At 41.7% G+C, this 17,407-nt stretch overlaps 1 protein-coding gene across 1 annotated transcript in view; it reads left to right on the top strand.

Annotated features, from left to right (window-relative positions):
- Positions 1–17,407, top strand: part of CALCR (calcitonin receptor) — a 287,061-nt gene that overhangs the window by 232,700 nt on the left and 36,954 nt on the right. The window contains exons 6-7 of the mRNA XM_073582041.1: positions 6,224–6,315; positions 8,735–8,861. Coding sequence (XP_073438142.1) covers positions 6,224–6,315; positions 8,735–8,861 — 219 coding nt within the window. The remainder of the gene's footprint in view (positions 1–6,223; positions 6,316–8,734; positions 8,862–17,407) is intronic.

Raw genomic sequence — 17,407 nt, 5'->3', positions numbered from 1 at the left:
AACTCTCAAAATGGCCAGAAAAAAAGAACTTTCATGTGAAACTCGACAGTCTATTCTTGTTCTTAGAAATGAAGGCTATTCCATGCGAGAAATTGCCAAGTAACTGAAGATTTCCTACAACGGTGTGTACTACTCCCTTCAGAGGAGAGCACAAACAGGCTCTAACCAGAGTAGAAAGAGAAGGGGGAGTACATTAGAGTCTGTAGTTTGAGAAATCGACACCTCACAGGTCCTGAACTGGCAGCTTCATTAAATAGTACACGCAAAACGCCAGTGTCAACGTCTACAGTGAAGAGGCGACTCCGGAATGCTGGCCTTCAGGGCAGAGTGGCAAAGAAAAAGCCATATCTGAGACTGGCTAATAAAAGGAAAAGATTAATATGGGCAAAAGAACACAGACATTGGACAGAGGAAGATTGGAAAAAAGTTTTATGGACAAACGAATCCAAGTTTGAGGTGTTTGGATCACGAAGAAGAACATTTGTGAGACACAGAACAACTGAAAAGATGCTGGAAGAGTGCCTGACGCCATCTGTCAAGCATGGTGGAGGTAATGTGATGGTCTGGGGTTGCTTTGGTGCTGGTAAAGTTGGAGATTTGTACAAGGTAAAAGGGATTTTGAATAAGGAAGGCTATCACTCCATTTTGCATCGCCATGCCATACCCTGTGGACAGCGCTTGGTTGGAGCCAATTTCATCCTACAACAGGACAATGGCCCAAAGCACACCTCCAAATTATAGAAGAACTATTTAGGGAAGAAGCCGGCAGCTGGTATTCTATCTGTAATGGAGTGGCCAGCAGTCACCAGATCTCAACCCCATTGAGCTGTTGTGGGAGCAGATTGACGGTATGGTGCGCAAAAAGTGCCCATCAAGCCAAACCAACTTGTGGGAGGGGCTTCTGGAAGCATGGGGTGAAATTCCTCCATATTACCTCAGTAAATTAACTGCAATGCTGGAATTGCTGCATAGGGAGCATTCTCTGACGAAAGCAAAGTATGAAGGAGAAAATTATTATTTCAAATAAAAATCTTTTTTTCGAACCTTGTCAATGTCTGGACTCGATTTTAAACTCATTTGGCAATTAATAAAAGTATGAGTTTTCATGGAAAACACAAAATTGTCTGGGTGACCCCAAACTTTTGAACGGTAGTGTACGTTCTTAGAATTTTGTGTTCCTCTGTTATTCTTCCTGGAAATGTATGAATATGTTAACAACTAGGCAGCACACTGGCTCAGTGGTTAGCGCTGTATTGTGGCTCAGTGGTTAGCACGGCTGCTTTGCAGCCCTGGGTTCAGGTCCCACCGATGGCAACATCTGCAAAGGGGTCAGTATGTTCTCCCCATGTTTGTGAGGGTTTCCTCCGTGTTCTCCGGTTTCCTCCAAAGACATTCTGATAGGGGATCTAGATTGTGAGCCCCAATGGGGACAACGATGAAGATGTCTGTAAATTACTGTGGAATTAATGGCTTCTTGTAAGCGAGTGAACAGGTCTAACAGCCACGAATCATGCAGCCACGGGGACTCGAACATGTTATTTGATCACACCCAAGATATTCGGATAACACCCGAGCATGGCGGATAACAAGATGTCGGAGCACGCTCGCTCATCATTAATAATTACTCAATAAAAAAAGGTCTTCTTACTTAAACTGATGGGTCAGGAGACCCGATAAGCTCTATTTATACGGCAACCATATTAATTGGCTTATAGGGAATGTATAGTAAGAAAATGACCTATTGTTTACATCAGATTTTAATTTTTTAAACCATTTTTAAGAATTTTCGTATCACAATTTGTATTTTAAAAATATCTTGCTATTTTCACACTTTCAGTAAAAACTCCCTGTTCCTTACAGAAGGCTTGTCAGCATACTCATTATAATTGCAGACAGGAGTAAAATGACTTATAACAACCCAACACACACAGGTGCTAACACAGGATCTACCATTCACAATAGATGATATCACAGCTCACCTCCTCCTCCTGTACAATGACTGATAACACCCCTATATACAGTAGATAACACATGACCCACCATTCACAATAGGTGATGTCACAACTCACCTCCTCCTCCTATACAATGACTGATAACACCTCTATATACAGTAGATAACACAGGATCCACCATTCACAATAGGTGATGTCACAGCTCACCTCCTCCTCCTGTACAATGACTGATAACACCTCTATATACAGTAGATAATACAGGATCCACCATTCACAATAGGTGATGTCACAGCTCACCTCCTCCTCCTGTACAATGACTGATAACACCTCTATATACAGTAGATAATACAGGATCCACCATTCACAATAGGTGATGTCACAGCTCACCTCCTCCTCCTGTACAATGAATGATAACACCTCTATATACAGTAGATAACACATGATCCACCATTCACAATAGGTGATGTCACAACTCACCTCCTCCTGTACAATGACTGATAACACCTCTATATACAGTAGATAACACAGGATCCACCATTCACAATAGGTGATGTCACAGCTCACCTCCTCCTATACAATGACTGATAACACCTCTATATACAGTAGATTACACAGGATCCACCATTCACAATAGGTGATGTCACAGCTCACCTCCTCCTGTACAATGACTGATAACACCTCTATATACAGTATATAACACAGAATCCACCATTCACAATAGGTGATGTCACAGCTCACCTCCTCTTCCTGTACAATGACTGATAACACCTCTATATACAGTAGATTACACAGGATCCACCATTCACAATAGGTGATGTCACAGCTCACCTCCTCCTCCTGTACAATGACTGATAACACCACCATATACAGTAGATAACACAAGATCCACCATTCACAATAGGTGATGTCACAGCTCACCTACTCCCCCTCCAGAACAGTGATTGATAACACATATGTAAAGATTTTGGATTCTTTAAAAAAAACATTGTGGAGAATTTATCCTTAAAATTCAGTGTTTTGCTTCGTTCCCACGACTGTATTTTCAGTCCGAGTGCAGTACGTTAAGAAAAACTGGCAGTACTCAATGTTATTCCATAGGGCCGATCTGGAGTCCACGTGCAAACTATCGCATCATGCGCATGACAGTAGGCAATTTTTTTATACATTCTTGTTCATTTAACCTTCCTCTGTTATTCCTCCTGGAAATATGTAACTAAATTAACAGTGAAATATTACAACTCCTTCTTGTGAGGACAACAGACAAATGACCCAGTGGTTAAATAATCAATAATATAAAGAAATATAAAAAGAAATAAAAACATTAGTAAATCATGTGATCGGCATACAAAAAAATGAATCCCGTAGAACACATTAAATAAAGAAAAAATATGAAAATCGAATTTCTCCATCATTAGTAAAAAGAAACTCTATCACCTGGGTGACAGCATCAATAGTTCTGCATAATAACCCATGACATATACTGAAGCCATTTAGCAACTACCAAAGCAAAGCTCCCTCCATATCTAAATGCAGTTTCATGAGCGTGCTGGATACGAGCAACAGGCTAATGCAACACATAAATTACCAACCAATTAAGTACAATTGATGCGTTACAGACGGGAACTATAATAATGAATACTTCCATATCCTGCACATTATACAAAGAAAGTTGTGACCACTAATGTCCATGGGGGGAGAACCAGTGAATATGTACTTTAATGTATTTTAATGTATTTTAACTGAATAGGTCTAAATTTATGTGCTGAATAATTTCTTAGTATATGCTTGAAGCAAAGATTTAATTGAGATACTGAGGGGAAAAAAACTAACCCTGTGTAGGCAGAGTAAAAAAAAAAATACAATTATTATTGGCTACAGTAACCACTAGAGGGAGCTGAGGAGCTTAATGCATACGGTCTATCCATCAAACTCAATAATAAATCTTAATTATAAATATATAAATATTTGCGCTAAAAATTGTGTCCTAAAGGCCAAAGACAAACACCCTAAAATTTGACATACAATACCCATAAAAAGTAACAGACGAGAATAAAACCCTAATGTGCCTGAAGATATAAGCTCAGGGAGGTTTTAAGATAAAACACAATTATGTTAGGACTTTAGGACACAATTTTTAGCGCAAATATTTATAATCACTATTTTACTGTTTAGACAGAGGTGGTATTGTCTTTTTATTTGCTGCTTTTGTGTTCCCCACGCAGCGCCCCAAGCTAAGCGATTATCAATAATAAATCTGTATGCGCTGAATCCTTTAAGGGAGTTACCAGATTCATCATATGATGGGCGACGTTAATTCCACCATATAGTACATAACAACAGTGCTATACCATGTTAAAATAAAATTGGAGTAAAAGTAATATCTTACATTTAAGGTGGGGAACTGTTTATAGTTTATTTTAACAAGTTACACATAAAGGCTTATAGTTTAAGTAGGTTAGGGATTTCTTTTCCGCAGCACTTAACAAACATTATCATCGCCATCCCCCATTGACGCTCACAGTCTAGATTTCTTATCAGTATGTCTCTGGAGTGTGGGAGGAAACCCATGCAAACATGGAGATGTTGTCCTTGGTGGGATTTGAACCCACAACCTCAGAGCTGTAAGGCAATAATGCTAACCACTGAGCCACCGTGCTGTAGGTTCATCACCCTCTGATACCATACAATAGTATAGTAAAGGAGAACACTGTGTATTATAATAATAAAGAACAGCACTGTTAACAATATTCAGGGAGAATACTGTGTGTAATAAAAAAAAAGCTATACAAAATTAGGGAGGACACTATGTTTGATTAAAAAAATGCTATAATAAGTGAGGACACTGTATGTGATAAAAGACAATACTATTCATAATAAGGAAGGAAACTGTGTATTATAATAATACAAATAAAGGACAATACTGTATATAGTATCAAGAGAGAACACTGTATGTAATAAAAAAACAATATTCAAAATAAGGGAGGCCATTGTATGTGATAAAGGACAATGCTATGCATAATAAGGAAGGACACTGTGTATAATAATAATAAAAGACAATACTGTATAAAGTATCAAGGGAGAACACTTTGTAATAAAAACAACAATATTCATAATAAAGGAGGACATTGTATGTGATAAAAGACAATTCTATGTATAATAAGTGAGGACACTATATGTAATAAAGGACAACGTCAACTCCCATTATATTTTGTCTACAGCCACTCTTCTGGTAAATGACTCCAGCAAAAGTGCATCTAAATAATACAGAGTTTTTAATAATACTGTTTTTGATCAAAAGTAGCATGAAAGCCATCCCACCACGACACGGTAACTCTGTTCGGGATAGTCCTACACTGTCTAATATTAAAAACCTTGCTTTGTGTCAAAGTTGACTCAATGTGTGAACAAGGGCAGACAAAAGGACTGAGTCCCAAACAGTAGACACCAGTCTGGGGAAGCCTTATATACAATTTCCAGCTCAGGAGAGGGAGGCCACACCCCAGCTTGCGCAGAATGCATAAAATACAAAGTCCTTTTGTCTGCCCTTGTTCACACATTGAGGTCAACTTTGACACAAAACAAGGTTTTTAATATTAGACAGTGTAGGACTATCCCGAACAGAGTTACCGTGTCGTGGTGGGTTGGCTTTCATGCTACTTTTGATCAAAAACAGTATTACTAAAAATTCTGTATTATTTAGATGCACTTTTGCTTTTACTTATTTAGTTACAGCAGGGTTTTTGCTCACGTTGCCTTTTGCAGGTTTTATGTTTTATGGCCAATGTCAACATGCATTTATGTGCTGCATGTGTATCAACTCAAACCATGCTCAATTTTTGTGTTTTTTATTAGAAGACACCAGTATTATAAAATGGCTCATGGTTGCTGATTCACCTTTAGCAGCTGTTCTCCTGAATCCAGCAATATTTTTCTCTTGTTCCTGCGTCTCTCCATTGTTGAGATATGGTCCTTTTTTCCCTGTATGTAAATCCAGTCTTGTTAGTGAAGTGGGTGTGGCTAGCAACTCTTCTTTCTCCTTGTAGGCCACGCCTAGTTTGCTAAAAAGACCAGATTTCCATACAGTGAAAAAGGGGCCATATCTATGGAATAGAGAGGCTCAGGAACAAAGGAAAAACATCGCCGGATTCTGGAGAACAGCGGCATTCACAGCAATATAATAAATTACATATTTATAGATAGTGACACATCCCCTTGAAGCATAATGTTTATTGTTTCTGCCCCTGAGTCATGTCTCTCTCCATCTCTTCTAGAATGCCTACATCCTGTACTATATGGCCATAGTAGGACACGCCTTGTCCATCGTCTCATTGTTAATTTCCCTTGGAATTTTCTTTTATTTCAAGTAAGTGCCACCCCTCCCCCCAAGCATAATCATGATTATAGTTGTTTGCTTCTGATTTTATGATCTTAATAATAATAATATTAATAATGTAAAAACTGAAGGGCTGAATGCTGACGTATGAGCAGAAATAACAAACGCTCGGTGGGTAATGGAAGTCGCTTGCTTTGTAGATCAAGGGCAACCCACAAAACACAAAAGTAATTTTATAAATTGAGGCTAGAATTATTATTTTTTTTAATACTTAAAGGGAATGTCTCAGGGATGTACTGTAATTTCTGCTTCATTCATTAGATGTGAATCTGTACAAGAGAATTAACGTGTTGTTCTGTTTTAATAACTGTAATTATTTTCTTAATTATTTCTCTAATTTTGTAATTTCTCCTGGTGGCAGCCATTTTGGAGACTCACACTTCCTTCTTTACAGCAGGGTTTGTGTGCTTTATGGTAGCTGCATTGTTGCTATCCTACCATATATAGACATCCAGTCATGCAACAAATCGTTCATTAAAGGGTTGTAGGACCTTAGGATAGGTCATTAATAGGTGTCCATCACTCGTGATAGCTGAAAGCCACAACAGAAGTCCATATTGTATAGCGCTGATGTACCACAGATCTGTACACTGTGTGGTATCCGTTCTCAGCTTCTACAACTTAATTGAAGTGTTCCCATTCCATAATTTGTGATCTTCCATCAGCCACAGCTCCAGGTATCAGCCAAGCGGTGCAGTTTCCAGGTGTTGTAACCTCACCCATGTGATATTGATAAATTTTTGTTCCGTCCATTGATATGACTCTGGAAACTCTGTCCCAATCTATACAGCAAAGCTGACAAATGAGTTGCAGAAAGCAGGAATTGTCATTCTAGTGGACAATGTGAAAATCGGAATATTTAAAAAAAAAATTTGAATGCATAATCACATAAAATGATATAAAACTACAGTAGTAGGAAAAAGATTTGATACTGACACAAATGTTGGTTTTCACAAAGTTTACTGCTTCGGTGTTTTTAGATTTTTTAGACAGATGTTCTATGGTTGCTGATATATTGTTCCTGGATAGTTGGGAGAAGTTGCTCTTTGAAGAGGTTTAGATCCCGTTCTTTATTCTTAGCCGTGTTTTTACGGAAAACCGTTAGTGATTCGCCTTCATGGATGAAAAGTATCTCCACACATGAATGGTGGCAGGATTCTTTTACTGTTGGCAGACACAGGACTCACCTTTTCTTCTGCCGACAATCATTCCTAAAGATGTCCCAAACAGACTGAAGGGGGCTTCATCAGAGAAAATGACTTTACCCCCATTCTCAACAGTCCAATCCCTTCACTCCCTGCAGTTATTTTCTCTGATGCAGCCCCCTTCAGACTACTTGGGACATCTGGAGGAATGATTATCCAGAGAAGAAAAGGTAACGTTACCATGAGTCATGTGTCTTCCAACAGTAAAGCCTCCTGAGACCATTGAGGAGGCTTTACGGTTTCATCCATGGAGGGGAATCACTCAGATTTTTCAGTAAGAACGCTGTCAGGAATGAGGAATGAGACCTTATTGTTCTCCAAGACCAACTTCTCTCATCATCGAGGAACAATTTGGTGATGAACATTGCTTTTTTTCATCATGACGGAAGGAAAAAAGTGATAACTAGGCGTCTCGGTGACCTAATCATTGATATTTTGGGTCCATGGTCAGGAAACTCCCCAGATATCAATCCCATTGAGAACCTGTGTTCAATCTTCAAAAAGCAGCAAACAAAAACACAAACATTGTGATAAACCCCCAAGCGCTGATTAGGCAGTATGGGCGGCCATCAGTCAGGATTTGGCCCAGCTGCCCGGGCGAAGCACAGAAGTCTGGAGAAATTTTGAGGCTTTAGAAAAGCTTGATGTATTTGCAAATAAATGTTTAAAAACGTTTAGAATTGTAGTTTAGCAACTATAGAAACATTCAACTAAAAGATCGAAAAACACCGAATCAGCAAAATGTGAAAACCCAAATTTTTGTCAATGTGAGAACTTTTTCCAAATACGGTAGTTTATAATAAAGTAGGTATTAAATAAAACGAAGATCTCATGCCACCTGTAAGTAAATAGTAAAGGTCTATCTTTTTTTTTGTCTCAGATGCCTAGGGCAGGGGGTCACAATTTAGTTGGTCTACCTACCATCTCAATAGGTGGAGTGCACTTTCTCAGGGTTTCCACTGTCCACAGGCCCTAAAATGAGAATTAATGAGGGACAACTACGTAGCTCAAGAGCCCAATTTTGATTTTTAGCTACGAGACGCCCTTCCCTCTATGTATGCCCCAATACTAGGTGCATTTGTAGACGACATAAACCTCTGTACTTCTGCATTTTGCTTGTGTGTAAATGAAATCCCTCATCTTACAACAATTTAATTAAATATGGCTTATATTCTGTCTTTTAGGAGTCTCAGTTGCCAAAGGATTACGCTTCATAAAAATCTGTTTTTCTCTTATGTTCTCAATTCTCTGTTTACAATCGTTCATCTTACCGCTGTGGTACCAGATTTAGACCTCGTGAAGAAGGGCCCTGTAAGTACATATTCCTATTAATACAATTATTGATTTGGATATGTAAAAAAATTACATTACATCAATTTTCATTAAATTAGAGAAAATCGGTGGAAACTCATCCTATGGCCTCCTGCGCAGTTTTTTTCTCAAATTTTCCATATGGAGTTACTCAACCTCTAGTGGCTGCCGTAAAGGCCTCATCGAAAGCTGAAAAGAGAGTTATTGCATCGCATTTAGGGGAAGATATAGGTGGCAAAAGACAGAACATGTACAGACAGAAATGATTCCTGTGCCGTATACGCTCTTGTGCACACAACTTCTCCGTGGGGGGGTTAAAAATAAAAAAAAAAGAAATAAGCCTTTTTTTTTTTTTTAGGAACTAGTAATCCATGTCTGGAAATGTGATTAATGTAAATCCTTGTTCCGTTACATGAACACCATAGACATTAAATACATTTCCTTGATGGAAGGAACGCGCCAAGTCTGTTGGGTTCCCAGAGGCATCCAATTGAGAATCCATCTTCGAACCCCATGGTCCATGTATAGGCACATATATACTAAGTACACCCCTCATCCTGGTATGTCAGGTTGGAAAATTTAGATTTAATTTATCGGTCACGGTGGGAAGAAAAGTCATTACAGTCTTTGCAAAGTTTTACAAAAGAAAAAAAATAGGATGAGAATAAAAATTCAGTTCATGCCACGTAAAAAGCCGAATCAAGTACCCCCAAATGTATATTAAAAGTGTGGGGGCTGGCGGATCTATACATTTTTATCAGAGTAGAACAAATTACATTGCAGTCAATCTGATTTTTCTCATTATTGCACTCAATGAAGTAGATAATTAACAATATATAAATAAATGATGGGAAAAGAGAACAGGACCAGGTAAAACTCCACTGAAGAATTGTGTGTAACACGGCCAAAGTAAAGTGCCGCGCCTTTCTTACACACTGAAATCTATGGATTTGTCGTTATTTTGGGGGTGTTTTTTTAAGCCATTTTTCCTTTTTTTTTACTTTGAGGTATTTGTTCATGTTTTTTTCTGTGCCAAACTCTTCAAAATGGCAGACGTGGTTCATGAATTTTGCTCAAAATAACACAAAACTCTTTATTTTTGTTCTTAATCTGGTTGGTGACTTTTTAGCTCCACTAAAATGTTGCAAGAATTGGAACAAAAATTTGAGACGCACATAAAATCACTCCAGTGGGGATCCTAAAGTGCATCCGTGCAAAAAAAAAAAAAAAATTTCTTTAAAAAGTTGTAATTGATGAAAAAGCCAGAAACATCTGGAAAACCCAAACCTCACACACAATGACCAATGTGGAAAGAAAAAAACACAGGTGAACACTAGTGATGAGCAAACGTGCTCAGATATCATGTTATCAGAGTATTTTAGGTGTGCACAGATTATGTACTCGAGTCCCTGTGGCTGCGTGTCTCGCGGCTGTTAGACAGTCACAACACATTCAGGGATTTCTTGCCTGTTTGGCAATCTGCGCATGCGTTGCGTCTGTCTACCGCCTCAAAACATGCAGCCGCTGGGTTTCGAATATATTATCTGCGTCTGTCTACCGCCTCAAAACATGCAGCCGCTGGGTTTCGAATATATTATCTGCTTCTGTCTACCGCCTCAAAACATGCAGCCGCTGGGTTTCGAATATATTATCTGCGTCTGTCTACCGCCTCAAAACATGCAGCCGCTGGGTTTCGAATATATTATCTGTGTCTGTCTACCACCTCAAAATATGCAGCCGCTGGGTTTCGAATATATTATCTGTGTCTGTCTACCACCTCAAAATATGCAGCCGCTGGGTTTCGAATATATTATCTGCGTCTGTCTACCGCCTCAAAACATGCAGCCGCTGGGTTTCGAATATATTATCTGTGTCTGTCTACCTCCTCAAAACATGCAGCCTCTGGGTTTCGAATATATTATCTGCGTCTGTCTACCGCCTCAAAACATGCAGTCGTTGGGTTTCGAATATATTATCTGCGTCTGTCTACCGCCTCAAAACATGCAGCCGCTGGGTTTCGAATATATTATCTGCGTCTGTCTACCGCCTCAAAACATGCAGCCGCTGGGTTTCGAATATATTATCTGCGTCTGTCTACCGCCTCAAAATATGCAGCCGCTGGGTTTCGAATATATTATCCGAGCACTCCCAAAGAACACGGAAAACACCCGGCATGCTCGGATAGCACGATATCCGAGTACGTTTGCTCATCACTAAATTAGGCACAAATGAAAATCAGATGAAAAACTCAAAAAAAACGACAACAAATTCAGTAATGAATCTTGCCACATATGAGTAGGATGTATAAAAACACTAAACTTAAAAAATACTCAAAAATATAAAAAGTCCCTTCTATTCTACCCTGGCATGGGGTCTGTAGCAGTAAAGGCATCACAAATGAGAGGGGCTACCATTTCCCCCATGTAGAGATCGCCAGGGATGACAGGTTATTTGGGCAGTATTATGCCATTATTACTTAAGATTTGCGCTCACGACATAGATATAGTACTTGCATACATTAAATTGTTCCATGTACTTCCAGAGATCTTGAGCCTTCAGGTGTCTCCAGGGTTACATAGTATCCACTGACCGATATCAGGTGTATTCCGTCTCTAGCTGCGACTGATTACAAGTAATGGGGGCGTGGCTTTGTCTTTCTTCAGGAAATGGGGCGGGCCTTATCACTACAGGAAGTGAGGAGGCTCTTTACCTCTACAGGAAGTGGGGGCGGGGCTGCGTCTCTCTACAGGAAGTGGGGGAGGATCTTTACCGCTACAGGAAGTGTGGATGGGTTTGTGTCCTGCTCTCTTGTCTGTCATAATTCATGAAGGTATAATACAGAGACGAAATTTGCGTTCAGGGCAGGCAAGCAATTGAAAAATGGCAAAAACAAAGTATGCTGGGAAATGAGAAAATGGACTTTCCAGCACCTATAGTACTGGCAGAATACTGATGAAGGGGAAAAACCCGTTCAAAAAAGTGAGGATAGCAATTTATAGAGAATGGGAATCAGAACAGTTCTTGGACATATTAAACTGGTATGTATATCCAAAACAGAAAGACGATACGTTTCTACATATTTTGTGCAAAAGGATAGGTGCGACTTAAACCTCTTTGATGCATTCTAAAGACCTGGTCTTCTAAAAATAGATGGACAGCATGCATTATCTACCAGCAGAATTCACTTCCATGCAGAATTCATCCACCTATTATAGATTTCTCTGGCAGGGCCTCAGGCTGAGCAGGGGACGTCTTCACGCTCTTCTTATTTCCTCACATACTCTCGATCAGTGAGCTGAGAAACTTTCCTGACTTTCTTGTCACAATGTTGTGCTTTTGCCAGACAACTCAATCTCTTTGCAACTCATCACTTGTAATACACCTCTAGGTCTCACACTGTTTCCTTTCAATTTCCGTCTACGCGGATAAAGAACGCCTCTAAGACAAGATGAGAGGTACAGACGCTGACCCGTAAACCCTTCACTGCAAATCTCAACTGCTCAATGGAAGTAACAAAAGTGAATGCGGTCACCACAAAGCCCAAAGCTGAATTATTCGTTCCTGTACAGTGTATCACGATGACATAAAGGAGTGTTTCTGTCTCATAAAGTCAATGAAGGGGCAACAGCACAGTGATGGCATATCTCTAGAATCTGCCCAAGGTTACAATGGGTGGAGGTCAAATCAAAGTCTAGGACCCCAACCGAACCCGAGAATGAAAGGACCACAGCACAAAGCGACGGCATAGTTCTAGAATGTGCCCAAGCTTACAATGTGTGGTGGTCCAACTTCTGGGACCACAACCTTTCCTGAGAATGAAGGGACCACAGCACAAAGTAATGGCATATCTCTAGAATATGCCCACGGTTACAATGGGAGGAGGTCAAATCAATGTCTAAGACCCCAACCGATCTCGAGACTGAAGGGACCACAGCACAAAGTGATGGCATTAGAGTTGAGCGGCTTTGGTCGGATCGGGTTTCGTGAAACCTGACGAAACAAAATTTGAGTCGGATGAAACTGGTCCGACTAGTGCAAAAAAAGTCGGAGTTTTGTCCGAAACCCGACCCCAATGCAAGTCAATGGGGCATAAAAGTCGGCATTGAGTGGATGAATGTCATCCGCTCAATGCCGACTTTTATTTCTCATTGATTTGCATTGGGGTCGGGTTCCGGACGAAACTCTGACTTTTTTTGCCCTAGTCGGACCAGTTTCATCCGACTCAAATTTTGTTTCATTCGGGTTTCACGAAATCCGATCCAACCAAAGCCGCTCAACTCTAGATGGCATAGTTCTAGAATCTGCCCAAGCTTACAATGTGTGGTGGTCCAACTTCTGGGACCACAACCGATTCTGAGAATGAAGGGACCAAAGCAAAAAAGTGGTGGCATATCTCTAGAATCTCCCCAAGGTTACAATGTGTGGCGGTCCAACTTCATGGACCACAAGTGGTCACAAGAATGAAGGGACCACAGCACAAAGTGATGGCATGTCACTAGGGTATGCAGTCATTTATAATCAGCCTTAACTTTGGGACCCCCATAATGAAGCAGGCCACAGCCCTAATGAACCCCTTCACAATCTGTCTCGGCACAGCTGCACTCTGGCAATAGAGGAACCGCAGCACAGTTCTATTCATGTGAATGAGACCCTATACAGCCAGCACCTTAGCCTTACTGCTGCAAACAGAGCTATCTCCCATCGCAGCAGCTTCATCTCTTAGATGCTGCTCTTCCAACGACCAGTCGACATCCTACTCACCCGAACCATGATTGCAGGGTGCTGTTGGCATTGCCGTTGCATATTTGTACATTTCGCAGTCGATGTCTGGGCTTTAGAGAAGAACGGTGATTTTACAATACATTGCAATATTCCAGTATGGCAGTGCATTGTGCCAAGGATAAAGTGATCACAGGATCAAGCCTCATAAGGAGACAAGAACATATCTAAAAAAAAGCTAATATTTTTTAAAAAGATATTCCTGAAACATAAAGCAAAAAAAATGCATAGTTTCGCACTCAGCGATATCAAATATTTGAGCTAAAATATAAAAATATTAATCCCATAAAAGGAACGTAAAACCAAAAAATAAAGATCGAACTCACAGAATCTGATTTTTTGGGTTGACACTGCCTCTAATAAAGATAATAAAAAGAAGTTTAGAAAGTCGTACCAATCCCAAAATTGTATTAATAAAAATTACATTGCATAAAACAAACTTTCGCCCAGCTCCATCAACGAAAAATAAAAAAGTGACAACTCTTTAAAATGGAGGAGGAAAATTAGAAAGCGAAGAGGGGCCCAGTGGGATAAAATAACTACCGGCCATGACTGTGATGCCCAGAAGAAAATGGCAGTGGTGCTAGGAGAATGTTGTGCTATTTTTTCCTGTTAGCTATCTTCTAAGGATCCATGATGAGCCCATTTAGTCATTCAAGCGGCTGAGTAAAAAGTGGCACATGCAGGGGTATAACCATTGCGGTCTCAGAGGGTGTGACCGGGCCCGTGCGAGAGGTGGGCCCTGCCTGCCATGCCAATTTCACCTGGACGTGCACCCTCAGATGGGGACATTATACCAGGATGGGGGATAGTATAACGGAATGAGGACATTATACCAGGATTGAGGACGTTATACCAGGATGGGGACATTATACCAGGATAGGGATATTATACCAAGATGAAGGACATTACAACAGAATGAGGATAATGTGGTAGGGGCCGGGCTAGGGGGGTGGACCACTGCTTACCAGACGAAGCAAAGACGAGACGGAGACAGCTTCCACTTGTAACAGTTCCGGATTTATTTGTTGTCCTCCTGACGACCACCAAACACGCACCGCAGCTTCTTTACACCACTGTATCGCCAGGCCCGGGTACCTATTCTTCAGCTCCAGTCGCAGTAACGCACCTCGCGGATCTTTCACTGGGGGCTGTCCTAGACCAATCTACCCCCAGCGCTTCACCTGCCCGAGGTCGTCTTCCAGTCGGTACCCCCGGGGCCTCGTCTGTCTTGCAGTACGTCGAGTCAGGGTCTCCCCCCTGGCTGCCTCTTCTCCTTGCCTGTCCTGCAGTCCGTCGGGTCAGGGCCACCCCCCTGACTGTCTTTGCTTGGTCCGTCCCCCTGGCCGAGCTCTTCTCACTTTCTCCGTCTTCTTCTGAGCTCCTCCCAGGACTAAACTCTCCTGGAGCCCCGCCTTCTTCTATTTATCCCCTCTCTCACAGGGGAATTTCCCACCCGGGCTCCTATCTCCCCGCCCCCCATGACTAAGCGGATTCCTAAGCCCTAAGCTGATGTTAAGTCCTGTACTACTCTCCTCTGCCATCTTGTGGTCATTTCACGGTACTGCACTCCCTTTTCTGTCTTTCCCTGCTGTTACCTTTCTAACCTGTCAATCTCTCTGTCACTAGTGCACAAACCGTCCCCTCCTTCTACCAGTCACGTCCGTCCATCAAGTCACCTTCCCCACACTATTATAACAGAATAGGGACATTATACCAGGATGGGGACGTTATACCAAGATGGAGCAAAACACAAGCTGCGGAGGCACCATCACATGTTTCTCAACGCAAGCAATGACTAGCCAGGTCTTTCCCCGGGAAGGAACAACCATGGGAAGGGCAATCTCCAATGAAGGAAACCACCTATGCCAAAACATGGTATCCATCCACAGACAGCTGTTTCGGGGTATTGCCCCTCATCAGTGAGGAGTAGGAAACTGGCTAGTAGGAGCAATGCCTAGTAAAAGACTGTGAAAAATGAGGATGAATTTTTACATATTTCCCATAAGGGATGGGGGCATTGCTCTAGAATCACTGCGTTGAGAAACATGTGATGGTGTCTCCGCAGTGTTGGATGTTGATCTCCATGAGTTCATTCATCCTCATTTTTCACATACCAAGATGGAGGACATTATAACAAAATAGGTTATAGGGTTCATGCCCAGAATAATTGGACATTGGTGGAATATCCTAGCAAGTGCTGACAATGCCTTTTGCTACTTTGGTGCTCATTGCAATTCTAATTCCATATGATTCAGATATTAATTCTTTCCTCTGCTACAAGAATGATGCGACCAAAGGGTAAACAAGTCAACGTAGCCTGGAAATTCTGTCCTGCTCTTTGTGAATTGTCTCTTTAGTGCTCATCATATACCAGAATGGATCATAAAATCCTAATCGCTCTCCGGTCTATTCCTGACGCACGTAATCTGAGAATGTTAACGTAATTATTAGCACTGGTTTATGAGTCATTGTAGTCAAACTACAGTTTTATGAAGCACAACTGTGCCCATTCTAGGTAATACAGTACAATGACATCACGTGAAGAATAACTCCGGAAAACAAGTAATAAACCCAATAATAAGAGTAATAAACCCAACGATAAGTCGTTAGACAATAATACAGGAAATTAAATTTGTGCAAGATTGCAATGAAAGGTATGACCGCAATTAAACAGCTGAAGGCAGATAACGCAAGAGCAGTGGCGGATTAAGTGGACTATGGGCCCGGGGCTGTTCATAAAACCTGGGCCCCTGTACCCCCCTTCCCACCTGAGCGCTGCGGTCCCCGTGCGGGAATTGACAGCCGTACGGACCGCAGCACTTGGTTTGCTGCGGGTCCATACGGAAAACCCGCCACCATTCCACCACGTGTGGACATGGCCTAAAAAGACGTTGCACATAAGCTGTAGGCCTACGGCCAATACGCACGAAATCGCCCAACGTGATCCTGGCCATAGGGGATCCACTTTAATGTCCCCACTTTAATTTGAAGTCCCCTTACTTCATCCATTGCAGTCCCCTATCACCCACTCACTTCATCTGCAGTGCCGCTTCATCATTTGCAGCCCCTTATCCCCCCTTCCATTTCATCATGTGCAGTCCCCTTCCCCCCCAACTTCATGTGCAGCCCCACTCCCCCATCATCATGTGCAGTTAATTTTACCCCCACATCATGTGCAGTCCCCCTTACCCCCACTTCATGTGCAGTGCCCCTTACCCCCACTTCATCATGTGCAGTCCCCCTTACCCCCAATTCATCATGTGCAGTCCCTCTTACCCCCAATTCATCATGTTCAGTCCCACTTACCCCTTAATTCATCATGTGCAGTTCCCCTTACCCCCAATTCATCATGTGCAGTCCCTCTTACCCCCAATTCATCATGTTCAGTCCCACTTACCCCTTAATTCATCATGTGCAGTTCCCCTTACCCCCAATTCATCATGTGCAGTCCCACTTACCCCTTAATTCATCAAGTGCAGTCCCACTTACCTTTTAATTCATCATGTGCAGTCCCCCTTATCCCCCACTTCATCATGTGCAGCCCCACTTATCCCCCACTTCATCATGTTCAGCCCCACTCACCCCCCCTTCATCATATGCAGCCCCACTCACCCCCCCTTCATCATGTGCAGCCCCACTCACCCCCCTTCATCATGTGAAGCCACAGTCACCCCCCTTCATCATATACAGGCCCCAGTCACCCCCCTTCATCATATACAGGCCCCAGTCACCCCCCTTCATTGTGTACAGCCCCCAGTCACCCC

Source organism: Dendrobates tinctorius, unplaced genomic scaffold, assembly GCF_039654945.1.
Source record: "Dendrobates tinctorius isolate UK_male_01 unplaced genomic scaffold, ASM3965494v1 ptg000070l, whole genome shotgun sequence".
Classification (NCBI taxonomy): domain Eukaryota; kingdom Metazoa; phylum Chordata; class Amphibia; order Anura; family Dendrobatidae; genus Dendrobates; species Dendrobates tinctorius.
Note: the sequence above shows the minus strand (reverse complement) of the source record. Positions and strands in the feature narration are given on the sequence as shown.